Genomic DNA, 18669 nt, shown 5'->3' on the forward strand with positions numbered 1-18669 from the left:
GTTATCAGGATGGAAACAGGATGTGAGGTCATGTTATCAGGGTGGAAACAGGATGTGAGGTCATGTTATCAGGATGGAAACAGGATGTGAGGTCATGTTATCAGGGTGGAAACAGGATGTGAGGTCATGATATCAGGATGGAAACAGGATGTGAGGTCATGTTATCAGGGTGGAAACAGGATGTGAGGTCATGTTATCAGGATGGAAACAGGATGTGAGGTCATGTTATCAGGATGGAAACAGGATGTGAGGTCATGTTATCAGGGTGGAAACAGGATGTGAGGTCATGTTATCAGGGTGGAAACAGGATGTGAGGTCATGTTATGAGGATGGAAACAGGATGTGAGGTCATGTTATCAGGGTGGAAACAGGATGTGAGGTCATGTTATCAGGGTGGAAACAGGATGTGAGGTCATGATATCAGGATGGAAACAGGATGTGAGGTCATGTTATCAGGATGGAAACAGGATGTGAGGTCATGTTATCAGGATGGAAACAGGATGTGAGGTCATGTTATCAGGATGGAAACAGGATGTGAGGTCATGTTATCAGGGTGGAAACAGGATGTGAGGTCATGTTATCAGGATGGAAACAGGATGTGAGGTCATGTTATCAGGATGGAAACAGGATGTGAGGTCATGTTATCAGGGTGGAAACAGGATGTGAGGTCATGTTATCAGGGTGGAAACAGGATGTGAGGTCATGATATCAGGATGGAAACAGGATGTGAGGTCATGATATCAGGATGGAAACAGGATGTGAGGTCATGATATCAGGACGGAAACAGGATGTGAGGTCATGTTATCAGGATGGAAACAGGATGTGAGGTCATGTTATCAGGGTGGAAACAGGATGTGAGGTCATGTTATCAGGGTGGAAACAGGATGTGAGGTCATGTTATCAGGATGGAAACAGGATGTGAGGTCATGTTATCAGGGTGGAAACAGGATGTGAGGTCATGTTATCAGGATGGAAACAGGATGTGAGGTCATGTGATCAGGATGGAAACAGGATGTGAGGTCATGTTATCAGGGTGGAAACAGGATGTGAGGTCATGTTATCAGGGTGGAAACAGGATGTGAGGTCATGTTATCAGGGTGGAAACAGGATGTGAGGTCATGTTATCAGGATGGAAACAGGATGTGAGGTCATGTTATCAGGGTGGAAACAGGATGTGAGGTCATGTGATCAGGATGGAAACAGGATGTGAGGTCATGTTATCAGGGTGGAAACAGGATGTGAGGTCATGTTATCAGGGTGGAAACAGGATGTGAGGTCATCAGTTATCAGGATGGAAACAGGATGTGAGGTCATGTTATCAGGATGGAAACAGGATGTGAGGTCATGATATCAGGATGGTTTTGACCAGGCTCTGAATATGTTGTGTGGTGGCAACAATATGATGTAATATTTAAGATCTCCATCCTCCCCACAGCAGCAGCATCTCCCAGGACGATGACTTCGTCTTCGAGGACTTTGCCCGCCTCAGGCTCAAAGGAGCGGCCGACGACAAGGACGAAGACTGCTAGAACCTTCAACACACACTTGCTTAGACACACACACACACACACACACTCTCTCACACACACACACGCACTTACAACACACACACTCCTGCACACACACACACACACACTTACATTCCCCAGCTGGTGGGAGGGGAGGGGTGCGGGCGTGCGACTCCCGACGGCGAAGTGTTCTTCCACTCTTGCTTCGGGCCATTTTGTCGTGCCGCCATTTTGTTTTCCCATCTTCTCCTCCGCCCGTTTTCTCGCTCGCTCGCTCGAGCTCAGAGCTTTAAGTTGGTTGACCGGCCGCACGATGCCGTGTGGTCGGGGTGGCCCCGGAATAGTCGACAATGCTTCGGAAGGACCCCGAGTTGACTGCCAATCCCACGGTCCAATAGTTGCTAAATGTGGTTATGAAACAAGGATCATTCCATTCCGCCTATATGGGGGTGCTGAATGTCTGATTTGACATAGAATTGCTTGGTTTCTCCCAATAGATCGTGATATATAGCCTATTTTGGTTTAAGTATCAGCCTATTAATACTGTAAAACCAAGTCCCAATTAAACAAACAAATCTAACAAGCTCATGCCAATGGATTGCCAGATAGTCTCATAAAAAATTATAATAGTTGAATATTTGTATTGAACAGCCAAATCCGATGCGACCGACAGAATTCTGAGTTGGGTACAGGCCTACCGCGTTAGTGATGCATACTCTTGTCTCTTAAGCTAAACCTCGGGCCAACGTGTGGGCGGGTCAGATCCCAAACAGCCCTGGGACGTTTTGGGAAAGGCGTAACGTGTAGTCCGTACCTCCGTTTGGGAACCGCTGGTCTAGACGAACATCTTCACTATTGCAGATTTGACGTCATGGAAGCTCAAATTGAGATACGATGAACGGCAGTTTCGGTCCTCCACATTTTCAATTAAACCATTCCATATTTTTCCAGACCTTGATTTGTTTGAAGATGTCTGGTATGATTTAGGCAGATAGACATCTTGCCCCTGCTAACTAGGTCATATCACTGTATAGATGAAGACTGTGCTTCAGAGCCACAAATATCAAATTATGTGAGAGGATTAGCAGGGTTCCTACACGCTTTCCATTTTAAACTCCATATTTTATTATATATTAATTAAATTTAAATTAAATTATAATATATTGACCCTATGTTCTTGACCGGATGTGATTTTGGTGCAGGGTATTTGATATGATGCATGCCCACACAGTGGACTCAAAGTGGCTCTACAACAAAATCAATGCTAGAATTATGTATCAGACCTGAACAACATTTTCCAGAATTATTTTTAAATTTACAAAATATTCAAGACCTGGGAAACGATCAAATTCAAATACTTTCCAGACTTGTGTAGGAACCCTGTCTTTGTTACTCCTGCTGAACGCGGTCCGAACTCGTTAAGACATGACCCTGAACGACAACCGACCAAATTCTAACAATGGCGGGCAAAACGAGCCGTGGCGAGGTAGCTGGATTTGCACAAGATCCTACGGGCGGGCTTTAGATGCGACGCCAGCCGAGAGTAAGCCTGTGTCAGTTGTGATTGACAGATGGTTCATCCAATCACCCGCCAGATATTCTTTGAAAAGTGCCTGCCGTTTCCCCGAGCGACTCGTTCCCAGATGGTTATGTGAAAACAAACCATCTGGCACTGTCAGGTTAGCGAAAACAAACAGAGGCGGCAAAAATGACGTCGGCAGATCCCTCTCTTTTCATCCGCTCGTTCTGCCTCGTCGTCGCCGCCCCCCGCTGGCAGAGCGCCGGTATTACTCCGCTTCTTGATCCTCCTCTCTGTCCAGGTCCCCCGCCCCTCCCCTATCATTTATTATTTGAATGGCCCTTTCTCACAGCAGCCATTTTGCATCTAAAAGGCAGGCTAAACACAGGTGCAACCAAAACATTAATGAGGGCCCCCAGCACTGGAACATCTAAATGGAATGGAAGTTGGAAACCCTCATTAATGTTTTGGTCGCACCTGTGTTTTTACCCTGTCTTTTAGACACAAAATGGATGCTGTGAAAAAGGCCCATTACAGAGGACTACGCTGTCAAAATAAAAGTCCCCTGGATACTACAGGGTCACAGCACACCTGCGAACACTCCCTGTTTTTAACCCTTTCTCCTGCTGTGGCTCCTCATTGGTAATTTCTCCCATTAATCTCCCGATGTCAATCAAATAGAGACACTGCGGACTGCCATTCTCCTATGTCACGTGTTGCACACAAAGATCATATATACGGAAGATGAACACTCCAACTTACTTCCTTGACAGCTAGATCCACAGTTTTCTTCTCGCCAATTCTAAATGGCTTCCTTGTTTAGCTCGGGAGTACAAAAAAAACTTTAATTGCTGATTTTTTTACATTTGTTGTCTGCAAATTCAAGGAAAATGACACTGGTGTATGGAAGTAAATGGAGAGCTTTCCCCCATTATGGGCGTGGCCTATTTCATGCAGTGTCTCTATGGCTGCAGCGGGTTCCGTTTTAAAGCCAGAGTGAAGTATCTGGTGTGCGACGAAACTGGCAGACCTAAGGCATCGATTGGTACCAACCATTTCATGCTAGCTTGTCAGGAAAGGGGCTACATTTTGGCATGGGCAAAACTGGCGTGGCCATTTTCAAAGAGGTCCCTTGACTTTTTACCTCAAGATATGTGATTGAAAGGGGATTCTGCTTTACAGATAGGCTGCATGAGCATTGTTCCACAAGGCAGCATACATCGACAGTGGATCAACATGACTGACGGAGGCGGAGCTTCCACAGACCTGACAGATCTGTTTCGGGGGGGGGGGGGGGGGGGCGGCGGGGATACATGGCGCATTCCTTTATCACAAAATAACTGGGATGTGGAGGCTAAATTACGTCACATCCGTTTCGTTAGCGTTCCATTTGCAGAAAACTTGAGCTGGGAAGTTCACTGTTCATTGGTCAGATCCAGTCGCTAGCCATTGTTAGCAATAACAGTTGATAACATGGCATTTTGCGCATACAAAACACTGCAGCCTCATGTCCACACAGATAGATGTTAGGCAGTGCTGTGTGTACAGCTGATTTAATGAGACACAAACAAAACAGAAGTGCTAAACAACATTACTACGATTATAACTACTGTTGTTGCGCGGCGCAGCCATCTTGGATTTTTGAGGTTGGGGGGGCTGCTGAGGCTCCAACAAGTTTGGAATGGGAAATACCAGCTCTGCTGACGTCACCGTCCCAGCTCATGACCTTTGAAGTCGTAAGATTACCAGTTCCCAGTTATAAAGGAATGCACGAATATTTGCCGATACCCCAGAAAATCTCCCTTTTTCACAGCCTAGTTTAGTTTGGGGCAGCGCAGATCTCTCGGGTGGCTTTTCCACATTTATGTTAACTGCCGTCAGTCTGTCTTTAACAACGCGTGTTTCCCCCCCGCACAGGCGAGCGTGTTTCTTTGCCACACAAAAACACCGTTTTTCAGTCAGGGAAGTGAAGGAGCTTATTTTTCCTCGTGCGTTGTTGAAGCTGCACCTCGCCCACACGGCCGACTTAACTTTCTGTTCTCGTAAAGAAAAAGAAGAAAAACTGCCAAATGTAAATGTTTTGCGGAGCGGCGCGCGCGTCTGTGCGGGCGCGCGGAGCCGATCCGGAGCATGTGGTGTTTCTTTTTGGACGCTGTGCTGTGAGTCGTAGCAGCTGTGATTCTGTTTCTTCTCTCGTGCTTCGTGGGGTTTTTCTCTTTGCTAAGTGTGAAAAATATTTGGAGCAGTGCCACGCCCCCGGCCTGTGACACGCTTGCCATACTGGGCCTTTTTCACGGTGGCCATTTTGTGTCTTAAAAGGCAGGGTAAAACACATGTGCAACCAAAACATGAATGTTAGAAAAACATTGTTTTGGTTGCACCTGTGTTTACCCTGCCTTTTAGACACAAAATGGCTGCTGTGAAAAAGGTCAATGTCTATAATACAGGAAGTGATTTCTGCTGGTGGGACGTAAACCAGAAAAGATACAATTTATGATTATTATGGTTCCTATTATTATTATTATTATTGTGATTATTATTACTTCTACTGTATCCTCATTGCGACCATGATTATTCTCATAATCATTGAAGAAGAAAGTCTATTGTTTTGCCATGTAATTCTTTTTTATTTTGAGATTTTTATTTTAGTTTTCTTTTCTTTTTTATTAAAGGTGAAATGAACTAACCTACATCCTGTTCTGTGCTCCTTGTTGAACGAATGGGATGGTGTTCAGATGTACTGATCGTCTCAAACAAGTGTTAGAAATGTGCCACTGGAATTCATAAAAATGTGTGCAAATAATTCATAATCTGTCGTCTTCCCCTCCAGAAAGGTTTAAAGAGAGACATGACTCATCCACCACTGATGTTTTTTTATTTAAAAAAATATTTGGGAGGGACATTGCCTATTTTTTTTTATATATTTTTATTTTTCCCTGTTTGATTGCTTGATTGTTTTTATCATGCATCTGTAAAGCACCTTGTGAAGTCCTTGGATTTTAAAGCGTGCTATATAAATTGAATTTATTATTATTATTATTAATATGCGTTATGGTTTGGATAACCCTCAAGCGTTATATCTGTATTTTTACTCTGTGAAATGCATCAGAAAAGCCTCTTCAAATTGCAGGCAAAGCCTGGGACGTTACGCAGAGGGATATCTCGGGACCCCATTGGCCGATTTCGATGATTGACACCTCTATGGAAGCGTCAGAGCCAATAGAATCGACGTGAACTGAAAGAATTTACGTCAGACAGTTTTCCAGGAAATGCTGTCGACTGAACCCAAAGCTCGTCTATTCTGTGAAGATGACCACTCCATGTAAAATCCTCCATATGGCTTTGTAAACACGATGACTGTAAAAAAACAACGCTTTAACCTGTTAACCCCTAAGCCTATTTTTCAGCTCACCTGCCGAAAATGATATGCCTGAACTGAATTGAGTATATCTCCACAACTACAGGGTATTTTCTGAAAATTATTTTTTTCAAATGCTAGCCAACACCTGTGAGATTGCTGTAGAAGTGTCAGAATCAATTACAAATGTACTGTATCAGAGTAAAATCAGTTAGAACATGGCAAAAAATAAAAAATTCAACCTCAGCCCAAAAAAAACAACACTATTTTGGATGAAAAGCACCTGAAAATCATGGGTTGGTAGCCAAATTATTCTATGGAGCAGTAGACTAATATCTTATGAGTGCTTGTATCAAAGCAAATCCTTAGAAAGTGAACCAGAGCAATTTTACAGATGATTTACTACATGTAGGCCCAGGCGGACCTGATCTGGGCACATTTTGGGCATCATGGGTGCCATTTGACTTTTCTATGGTAGAACACTGAAATACCCTTTTTTTCTCCTATTTACATATCACTATAGCTACTCAGTTAAAAAGATACAATCATTTCCTAATCAAACTGTGTGTTTTGTGCAAATAACCACTATAGATGACAATAACAAAGGAAAAGAATAACATTTCGAATTTTGGATTGTTTACACTGACTTCAAGGCGGTTGAAATTATTTTTCGGGATGGTTCCGGGGCGGCGATGTCATTCTGCTACTGCTGTTGTTTTGGTGAAAGTAATGCAAAAGTAGTGTAATAAGTAACGAGTTACTCTACACAGACATTAATATTGTAAAGTATCTTATTACTTTCAAATGAAAGTAACTATTAATATGTAGTATATTACATTTTGAAAGTAACTTGCCCAACACTGATAATATCCCATGCATGGCCTGATGGGGTAGGTAGTACTTCTCTAGGGCAGATAGACAATCCACATTGTTGATTATGATCGTTAGCGGTGCAGCAGCGCCCCCAGTAGGATGAATTAAAATGGAACTTTTACCCTATTGGAATGCATTGATTTATTTTTAAATATTCATACAGCACATTTTCTATGTATCTTAATCTACAGCTGGCTGCTGCAATTCCCCCTGTGGCCCAGTAATGAAAATGTACTTCAAATCTTTTTAGTAAGCTTATAAGGGAAACACATGAATCAAATTACAATGGTCAGGCTAGGACAGGCTCACCAGAGATGGACACTTTACACTGCAAAACCAAATTAATATTCAAGGGGCTATTTCACAAAAATCCAAATGACCCAAAAGCAAGTAAATGTAGGTATATAATGCTTTTGCAATATGTTTGCAAATGTTTCATTTAATCCCCCCTCCCCTAACAGTGTTGGGGTAACTCATTACAAAAGTAATATTAATATATTACTTTTAGCAGTAACTCAGTAATATAACTTATTACTTATAGGATTTCAGTAATATTATACCAGTTACTTTGTCAAGTAACTCAAGTGACAAATTGAGTGACATTTAAAAAAAATCAAAGCACTTATTTAAATAAAGATACAATCATTTCCTAATCAAACTGTGTGTTTTTATGCAAATAACCACTATAGATGACAATAACAAAGGAAGAGAATAACATCATTTAGAATTTTGGATTGTTTACACTGACTTCAAGACGGTTGGGAAAAAAAATCGGGATGGTTCCAGGGCGGCGATGTCATTCTAGTGCTGCTGGTGTTTTGGTGAAAGTAAGTAATGTTACTCTACACAGACAGTAATATTGTAAAGTAACATATTACTTTCAAATGAAAGTAACTAGTAATATGTAGCATATTACATTTTGAAAGTAACTTGCCCAACACTGCTTATAAGGGAAACGCATGAATCAAATTTCAATGGTCAGGCTAGGACAGGCTCACCAGAGATGGACACTTTTCACTGCAAAACCAAATTAATATTCGAGGGGCTATTCGCAAAAATCAAAATGACCCCAAAGCAAGTAAATGTAGGTCTATAATGCTTTTGCAATATGTTTGCAAATGTTTCATTCAATCCCCCCTCCCCCACACACAAAATGTACAGGTCTATAGAGCTATACTGTCATGTTTCGGAAACTTCTTGACAGTTGCACAGACTCCTACATCTAGAAGTTTGTATAAGTGCTGAAAAGAACACTGTGTGACAAAGGAATGGATGGTAGTTCTTTAACTCCATGACATTTTGTTTATTTAGAAACCTTATATCAGACATACTAGAATCAAAATGCTGTTTCGTCTACATGAGTCTTGAACTACATGCCCTAACTACATAAGGGCAAAGCCAACGGAGGAGAACTAATTGTCCAACTTGAACTTACACCTGGCGCCAACATGTGTTTTCTGTGATCAGATTGCAATCAGATTGTGTTTTATCACTTGAAATGCCAGGTGTAAACACCCCCAAAACGCATTGAAGATGGATTGCAATCTGATCGGCCAGACCACCTCCGGAGGTGGTCAGGGATGCATTGTGTACACATTGAACACAAGTGTAAATGCAATGTGTCCTCTCAATCTGGACACAGCAACTTTATGCGGATTGAGAGGACAACCATTTCTGCAATCAGATTGCAGAAAATGCATGTTAACGCCAGGTGTAAATGGAATCAGGCTGAAGTGATAAAATACAATCTGATTACAATCTGATGGCAGAAAACGCATGTTAACGCCAGGTGTAAATGGCCTCATTATGTCATGATAGTCACATTATTCTGTTGAAATGTTGTTTTTGATTTTTATGGTTTGAAATGAATACCTGTGCCAAGTATACCTATTTGGTTGTATTCAGCAGTACTTATTTGAAATAATTGCATATGAAAAATGAATAACAATGTTGACTCTCTGTGCAGGTCAGCGGTATTAGCCTATTGATTCAATATGTCTTACACTGCAAAATAATGCTTTCAAACAGCTTAGTCACTGAGCCAGCAAGCCAGTGTTTCTGTCAGTTCATACATAAGGTATCTGCGATTTATCTTATATCCCACAAATGGAATTCACATCATTTGTGTTCATCATGCTAGGAACAACATCCTTGTTGTTGAAGCCTCTGGACAGACTATGTATATAGACCTATTTTAATTTGTGCTTACATGTAACTTCACTATATGAGCTCTCACAGCAGCATTCATCAAGTAAAACTGCAAAAAGTTGAAGGCACACAGCGTCTAAAATGCGTTTAGAATAAGATATTTACACAGGCAATGCAATTGATATTTACACACACACACACACAAAATATATGGTAATATTACTGCACAACTGTGTTCAAACATATTTCATATGTGGGTCAACACCTTGTTGAGGTATACCTTGCATAACAGAGACTCCATTAGTATAGATCATAATATCAATTTCTCTACAACTTGTGCATGTCCGCTCTTGCGCGCCTCCAGTCACTCTCAGGGCACTTCCTTCAGATTTCCACCAGGGGGCTCCCTCCTCCCTCCGCCTGACACTAGCGGTGGTAGGAGGCAGCAGCGACGGGCGAGGAGGAGCAGCCAGGCTCGATGTGCTTGAGGTGGCAGGAGTGGCAGAGGAGGTGGCTGTTGAGCGGGTAGCAGCGGTGGCCCTCCTCGTCGTTCAGTTCCATCTTACAGTCCTGCACAACAGAACCCAGAGAGGAGGAGCATACAGGATGAGAGGGACTCGTGCATTGAAAGGATGACTTGATTTGAAAGACTAGAGACTAGAGGATGAACGTGACACGTCGGATTTCTGCTGCATTGACCTTATTTCCCGTCACTGAACAAATACACAACTGAGAACCTCCGTAGACTAAGGCCATGTTCAGACTAGGAGGCCAAATCTGATTTGTGAACTTTAGTGACCTATTAATGATTCTGTCCAGATTGGTTTTATGAGTCTGGACGCTCCAAGTCTGATTTGTGTCACTTGTCCCAAATCACATATGGAGGTAGTTTCCAATCTGCTTTCGACTGATGTGACTTGAGTGCGGACGTGCAGATCCACCAAATCTGATTTGAACGTCACTCGCAACTCATGATCAAATGCTTCTGCGCAGGAAAACCACGTCACCAACGTACGTATTTACTGACGCCCACGTCGTTACCATAGCAACCCATGCAGATAGGCTGTTTAGGTCTGGACACACAGGTCCGACTTGAGAATCAGATTTGTGGCAGTGCGGACACACTCCCAAATCAGATTTGGGAAACCAATCAAGATAATGATGATTAATGACTTTATCAGCAAATCAGATTTGTCTGTAATGTGAACATGGCCTAAGTATCCAGCATGTATACAGTATGGGTCCAATTCATTTCTTTCTTTCTTTCTTTCTTTCTTTCTTTCTTATTTTTATTGGCAATTTTATATGCAAATAATAAGGCAAGAATAACTTGTACATCAAAATAAGACAATTGACAAATAAGTATAAAAATACATGATAGAAGGTATGTAAAACATGGAAAATAGAAAAGAATAAAGATTAGAGAATCATTCAATTCAGTCTAGATAGTATATGGTAGGTCGATTTCGACTTCAAAAGAGAGCGAAGCTGTTAATTACGTAGATACTCATATTCGCTAAAACCTGCCCCGATTCACACGATAAACCTTTTCCTTATCCGCTTATAGCTCACAATGTTGAGAGGGAAACCTCTGTTCATAGATAAAAAAATAAAAAAAAATCAAGAAATCCCTTATTTAAAAATCGCCTTGAACTGTTTGGCTACTCATTTGAAAGATAAGGCAAAGTAGGACGAGGACACTAGTGCCACGTCTCGTCTGTTGGGAATTGTTCAATGCAGCTTGAATGGTCGTCAAAGAAGCTGCTGGCGAGATAGCGAGGATGAGGTGTCACGCGTACCTGCTCTCCTCTGCACGACATAATTACCACCAGGACTGTAATTAACATTTGGGATCTCCTCGTTATGTTTGCTCTTAACGAGCCCCTTCAGCAGGAACCTCATTTAGGGGCCCAATGAGCACGGATGTTTTCAAATGAATTAAAGCAGCTACGAGCAAGATTTTCGACTGTTATTAAACAGTCTAAATTTAATATCGATGCATCACATCTTACCTCTAATAGTAGACGAGACCAACGCCGAGTAGTCTCGCTTGAACCCCGAGTGAATCGGGCCAGTGTTGTCTTGACGATTAGTCTGTCTGCGGCCGGGGCAGATCAGGAAGTGAAATGAAACGGTTTGCGGCAGCCACTTCGGCCATAACCACAAAATAACAAAATTACTTCCAAACAAACTGTTAGAATATAACGAGAGATGTTCGCGAGAGTAGCAAGCCCCCGCATGGCGTTCTCCGTGTTTATGGTCTGTTGCTAGGCAGAGCGAAACGGTTGAAGGCAGGCAGCTGCTGTAAACCGTTTTGTTTCACTTCCTGGTCTATCCGGCCGGCCGGTAGACAGACACAGACTCTATAATCATCAGGAGAGCAATCTCCGATTCCCACGGCTTTGGTCTCAGCTACTATTATAGGTAAGATGTGATGCGTCAATATTACATTTAGATTGTTTAATAACAATGGATCAAAATCTTGCTCGTAGCTGCTTTAAAATGTTTGATTTTCAGTCTTTGCAAAGAGAGAAATGTGACTTGTTTTTTGTTTTTTGACCCACCTCACAGTGATAGCATTCCACATGATAGTCTTTGTCCATGGAGACAACTCGAATGGTTTCATCCGATCCCTGGAAACAAATCGCAGGGCAGACAAACACAACTGAAGTCAAACCTCTGGGGGGGAAAAACACACTCCAGTGTCACATCCTCTGGTTTAACTCGAAATAAAGTGGCGTCATGTTTTCTAATTTGAGCCATTGGAAATCAGCTGACTCAGGCTGATGACAAAACACTTGCAGAACTCAAAACAAACAGAAAAATAGCCCGATGGATTGGTTTTATTATGATGTCATCCTACATTATGTATAGAATTGTTGTGTACATTGTATTTATTATTATATGCATTGGTACAACACAAGTTAATATCAAAGCATTGGGTTATTGGGGTAATATTGGAATGTATTATTAGGAATAAGTATTGATAGGGATATGTGGGTGGATTTATGATATTGTGTGTGTATGGGTAAGTTTGTATACGTATGTGTATATATATACATATATGTATGTATGTGCAGGGGCGGACTGCATAATCGGGCACGTCGGGCAAATGCCCGGTGGCCTGGCCTGGCCTGCAAAAAAAAAAAAAAAAAAAAAAAAAAAATTGCAGGCCAGGCCAGGCCACTCACTGAACAGCAGGCCAGGCGCCGCCTACTGGTTTACTAGTGGTTTTATTACTTTATTCAGGGTTAAAGTAAGTGCATCTCATTGTAAAATTGGACTTGGCCCAAATTGGGCTTCAAACGGCCCAAATCTGGCTTCAAACGGCCCAAATCTGGCTTCAAACGGCCAAATTGGGCTTCAAATGGCCCAAATCTGGCTTCAAACGGCCCAAATCTGGCTTCAAACGGCCCAAATTGAGCTTCAAACGGCCCAAATTTTTTGCCGGCGCCCTTCGGACGCCAGCACGCACGTCGGCCCATATCAGCCTGGCCTGCTTGGTATCTAATGCCCGGCCTGAATTATGATCCCAGTCCGCTCCTGTATATACGTATGTATGTATGTGTATAGATGTATACATGAGCGTGTGTGGAGGAGCGTGGGAGTTGGTATATGCATATATATGGATGTATAAATTTGTTTATGAATGATTTGGGGGCAGGACTCGATAAGCCTAGGCTTCTTCCGGCCCCTTTTCAAACAGTTCGCCTTTTTTTATGTTTGAGTTTACGTATTTTCCTTTTGCTGAAGTCTATTTGACTGTTATGTTTACTGGTTTTTTCACTTTATGTATTGTTTTAACTGTTTGAAATAAATTGTTTCAATCAATCAATCAATCAATCAATCAATCCTATAGAAAGAGATGAGGTGCTATATATTTTCTTTTACAAATGACACTGCACTTCCTCAAAACATAAAGTACAAACACACACTCCCCCCCTCCCCATCAAACACATGCATACCCCTTCTGGGAATACCAGTGTCACTGCTTACTGAAAGGGGGCGGGGCTGGGGGGGGCGGGGCTGGGGGGGGGGGGGGGGGGCATTCCATTCCAAAGCCAACTCTAATTTTGGACATTTGCTTGTGTTTGTCAGGATGTTGTGCCTGTGTGTGTGTGTGTGTCAGCATGTTGTGCCTGTATTATAAATAAACTATTTCATAATGATTTAGTGAGCAGAGTCGCTTGTAAACGGAGACAGAAGTAGGGCGTTTGTGGGTGAGATAACAGTACAGGACCGGCTGCAAAGGCACTGATGCAGAGATTGTAAACAGGACTTCTGATATCACACACTGCTGCTGCAAGCCGACACTACAGAAAGCTTGGAGCTATTAATTTCTCACACGCACACACACACACTAGAGCCCGACAGATATATCGGTCCACCGATATTATCGGCCGATATTGGCCAATAACCGATATATCGGTATCGGCCGATATGTTGGCCGATATGCCGATATTTTTTTATTTTGTCATAGACAGCATGTTGTGTATATTTGATCTTTTTTCTTAACTCAAGTTCTATTTTATATTTGTTCTGTTTGTGTTTTTGTATTTCTAGTTATTTATAATTATTAAATCCCCAGTTAAGTTGACTGTTTCATTGCATTGATGTCATTTTGGACAATAAAGTTGATTGATAAGCTGTCAAATATCCTCCCTACATTACATATCTCAAGTCATGTCAAGTCATATCTTTGTCAAGTGTTTTGATATTTGAGGGATCATTGCAAAAACATTGTGTAATATAATGTGTATATTTAATAAAAGAATATCGGCCGATATATCGATATCGGAATTTTTTTACTCCCCAATATCGGTATCGGCATCAAAAATCCAGTATCGGTCAGGCTCTAACACACACACCCAAACCCACACACACACACACACACACACACACACACACACACACACACACACACACACACACACACACACTCCAGGCTGATGTGGGCGTTACCTCTGAGGGCAGGATGGGCTGATTACAGGCTGCACATTTAGGGGCGAGGACCCTGCGGGAGTGATGATAGAAAAGAAACAAATTGAAAGATTGGTTCTCAAATCAAGTGATTTTTGAATCTGAACTTCTATAGCAAACTTGCTATACTAAAGCTTGTTGTTCCTACATGGAGCTCCTCTCTCTCTACCGTCTCTAAAATCGACTCTGATTTGACTCGGGAGATGCCAGGTTCTGCAGATGTGCTGGCTCTCCCTCACACGTGATTCCTCCAATCCCCAAAAAAAAAGAGACTAGAAAAACAAAAAGCAAATTGAATTCGTTATTTCCACACGCGCACGCGTGCACGATGCACGCACGCACACACACACACACACACGCACGCACACACACACACACACACACGCGCGCGCACACGTCTGCAGATGGCTGGCACCTGGATGTCTGAGGGAATAACAAAGGGCCTCTCCGTGCAGACGGGCATAACTTTGGCTAAAACACAAACGCTTAAAGAAGACGCGCATAAAAGTTTCTCTAATTCAGTCGGCATAAAGAAATATGTGGGAGCCCTCAGTCATCAGCCATCTACTTGGTTGAGCAGTACGTTCTCCGCCCAGCAGGGAGACAGACGAGTGGCTGGAACTGAACAGAGCTGCTGTTGAAGATAGATAATTCACCTTATTCACCACGCCCACTTTTTCTCTCTTCCGCGTTCGACGCAACGTATTTGTTCTTCCGGTTCAGCGCTAGTTTTTTTTCTAAATAAAACGTCAGTATGAATGAAGTTTGGCAACATTCAGAATTAAGCGACACTGCGGCCAACTTCAGTGACATGTTCATAACGTTACTGCTGCGAGGAGCCGATGGCTGTTACCCGGTCGGCATTTAACGTTAGTTACAAAAGCACGTCGACAGTGTTTTCTCACTGCCAGTAGCCTAACTACAGGGGGGTTTGACAGATAGCTAGTCCCGACCGGTGTCGGCACAGTCAGCGCTCCCGGTCCTCGCTGCTCGTTAAGGATTTCCAATAGGCGTTATTCTGATAAACTGGTCACATATATGTTACGTTCTCACCCGACAAATATTAAACCTTTAAAACAGTTTGGGGTTTTTTAGCTTGAAAACGGCTTTTTGGCAAGTCTAAATGACTGCGGTAGGCGTACTCTACTTCCGTGTTTAAAACCGGAAAGACGATTACGAAATGACGTCATGCAGAAGCGTCCTTGTATGGGCAAAGAATAAGGTGAATAAAGTTTCCAGTTATGATGATTCTTCTCTTACTCCAGTTTCTACAGATGCTTACGTGCAGAACGTCCATTCACTCTACTTCCCGCACACAAAACCTCGATTGTTCACCGGGAAATCACAAGCTCTGGTTTCGTCCCCGGACCTCGCCCTGATATGTTCCTGTTGAGTTTGGCTGAGGAGAGCCATGGCCACATGCCATGTCTTCTCACCCTTTACTAGACAGTGATCTTTCCTCCTGACCCTCCCCCCCCTCTTCCACGATGCTCCTCGGGTGTCTGCAGACCCAGTTAAGCGGCGCAGACCTTCTCAACATGATCCTGCAGTAGGAGCGTCTGGGGCAGGGGTGGGCAATTAATGTTCATGGGGGGCCACATGAGAAACCCAGATTGTTGCCGGGGGCCGAGCAAATATTGTCATGCCGTAACCCAGGAACTTTGATGAGAGAGAGGACCACAAAAATTTGTTCTTGCTACCAGAAGGCCAGATTTTGCTGAGGGTTGGGGGCCGAACGGCGCCGGCGCGAAAAGATTTGGGGCATTTGAAGTCAAGTTCAGAGGAATAACTCATTTTAAATTAACAGTTGTGATGTCATTATTCAGTCTTAAACACCAATATTTGATCCTTTCCTCACTCACTCCTATGTCACCACCTGCTCTCCTTGCAGGGCTTGAAATTAGCTTTTTTGACCACCTGCCAATATGGCTGCTAGATTTTAAAGTTACCAGCCAATTAGAATTTCCACTAGCCAAAATGTTTTTCTTGAAATAAACCAGAATATGAGTGGGTTACTTTGCGTTGGGTTAAATTTGCACTGTAAAAAAAAAAAAAATTGCAATTCCAGCGCGGGCCACACGCTTGCGGTCCGCATGTGGCCCGCGGGCCGCCAGTTGCCCACGTCTGGTCTGGGGAGTGTAGAGGTAAAAGCATTCACATACAACCACGAGAGGCCGGGGGTTCGATTCCCGGCAGCGGTACTTCCGGCATGGTCAGACGTTCCTACAGACACAATTTGGCCGTGTCTGCGGGTAAGAAGCCGGTGGCGTATGAGTCCTGGTCGCTGCACTATAGTGCCTCCTCTGGTCAGTCGGGGCACCTGTTCAGGGGGGGGGGAAGAAACCTGGAGGGAATAGCGTGATCCTCCCCACGCATTACATCCTGCTGGTGGAACTCCTTGCTGTCAGGTGAAAAGAAGCAGCTGTGTATCGGAGGAAGCATGTGCTCCTCTACAATTCTCACCAGATCGGCAAGAGGATTGGGGAGTGGGGTAGCAAAGGGAATTGGCCAAATACAATCGGCCTTTTTTACAGCAGCCATGTTGTGTCTAAAAGGCAGGGTAAACACAGGTGCAACCAAAACATGAAGGCCCCACAGCACTAGAACACCTGCATGGATTGGAAGTTGGAAACCCTCATTAATGTTTTGGTTGCACCTGTATTTACCCTGCTTTTTAGACACAACAACAACAACGACAACGACGATAACGACGACCCTGCAGTGGCACAGGAAGCTGAAGGGTCTGTGTTGTGATTTCATCTCAAACGTGGAATATGAAACCTTCCAGAATCAGAAGCCACTTTTTAAATAGAGATAGTTTAAGGCCACGCGCTCGCCGCTCATGTTCCCTCGGATTCTAAATGACAGAAGCAGAGAGCAGGGGGCGGGGCTCACCTGTGATAGAGAGCAGGGGGCGGGGCTCACCTGTGATAGAGAGCAGGGGGCGGGGCTCACCTGTGATAGAGAGCAGGGGGCGGGGCTCACCTGTGATAGAGAGCAGGGGGCGGGGCTCACCTGTGATAGTCTTTATAAATGACAGAAGCAGAGAGCAGGGGGCGGGGCTCACCTGTGATAGAGAGCAGGGGGCGGGGCTCACCTGTGATAGAGAGCAGGGGGCGGGGCTCACCTGTGATAGAGAGCAGGGGGCGGGGCTCACCTGTGATAGAGAGCAGGGGGCGGGGCTCACCTGTGATAGTCTTTATAAATGACAGAAGCAGAGAGCAGGGGGCGGGGCTCACCTGTGATAGAGAGCAGGGGGCGGGGCTCACCTGTGATAGTCTTTATAAATGACAGAAGCAGAGAGCAGGGGGCGGGGCTCACCTGTGATAGTCTTTATAAATGACAGAAGCAGAGAGCAGGGGGCGGGGCTCACCTGTGATAGTCTTTATAAATGACAGAAGCAGAGAGCAGGGGGCGGGGCTCACCTGTGATAGTCTATATAAATGACAGAAGCAGAGAGCAGGGGGCGGGGCTCACCTGTGATAGTCTTTATAAATGACAGAAGCAGAGAGCAGGGGGCGGGGCTCACCTGTGATAGTCTTTATAAATGACAGAAGCAGAGAGCAGGGGGCGGGGCTCACCTGTGATAGTCTTTATAAATGACAGAAGCAGAGAGCAGGGGGCGGGGCTCACCTGTGATAGTCTTTATAAATAGAGAGCCGCAGGAACCAGTCCGGAAATCATCGATGCTACCACTCCTGGTTCTTCACTGTTTTCGCCTATGGAATTTTTGAATGGGTTTTTGGCGCGATGCTTCTAATAAGGTCTCTGGGCAACGCTGGCTTAATCAAACGCGAACCAGTGTTTAGTAATATCATCTTCACACACGAGGACCACTTTTATGAGTTTTGAAGCTTTTACGTGCCGTTAAAAGGGCGGCTAGCTAGCAAACGGCTAAATGAGACTACACTGTTGAGTCGACTTCAAAGGACGAACACGGAAATTCTCTTTCCCTCACCTGGTTCAGCCCGGGGTAATCAGTGCACAGCAGCGCACACATCAACAACAGTCCAGGTTGAGTGCTGACGTGACGTGGAAGCCTATGCGACACTGTGTGTAGTTCTGGATTAGCTTAGCACGAGCTTTTTACTTCTAGGGCTCGCATTTACGCTTCAAAACTCATGAAAGTGGTCCTCATGTGTGAAGATTATCCGGCTGAACTCTGGTTCGCATTTGATTAAGCTTGCGTTGCCCAGAGACCTTATTTGAAGCATCGCGGCAAAAACCCATTCAAAAATCCCATAGACAGAAGGTGTCCACCCGCTATGCCGACCACCCGCAAT

General features: G+C 43.8%; 2 protein-coding genes across 3 annotated transcripts in view; one reads left to right on the top strand and one right to left on the bottom strand.

The window, feature by feature from the left end:
• Positions 1–4304, top strand: part of LOC310800158 (arrestin red cell) — an 80615-nt gene extending 76311 nt beyond the window's left edge. For both annotated transcript variants that reach the window (XM_083662744.1, XM_083662745.1), the window contains one exon: positions 1436–4304. In XM_083662744.1, the coding sequence (XP_083518870.1) occupies positions 1436–1529 (94 nt within the window). In that variant the 3' untranslated portion in view covers positions 1530–4304. The remainder of the gene's footprint in view (positions 1–1435) is intronic.
• A 4507-nt stretch (positions 4305–8811) lies between these two features.
• The window catches only part of limd1a (LIM domains containing 1a), a 45026-nt gene continuing 35168 nt past the window's right edge, over positions 8812–18669 (bottom strand). The window contains exons 6-8 of the mRNA XM_083662648.1: positions 14369–14420; positions 11971–12039; positions 8812–9976 (exon numbers count right to left, since the gene is read on the bottom strand). Of these exons, the coding sequence (XP_083518774.1) occupies positions 9833–9976; positions 11971–12039; positions 14369–14420 (265 nt within the window). The 3' untranslated portion in view covers positions 8812–9832. The remainder of the gene's footprint in view (positions 9977–11970; positions 12040–14368; positions 14421–18669) is intronic.

Source organism: Poromitra crassiceps (assembly GCF_964638095.1).
Source record: "Poromitra crassiceps genome assembly, chromosome: 29".
Lineage (NCBI taxonomy): Eukaryota > Metazoa > Chordata > Actinopteri > Beryciformes > Melamphaidae > Poromitra > Poromitra crassiceps.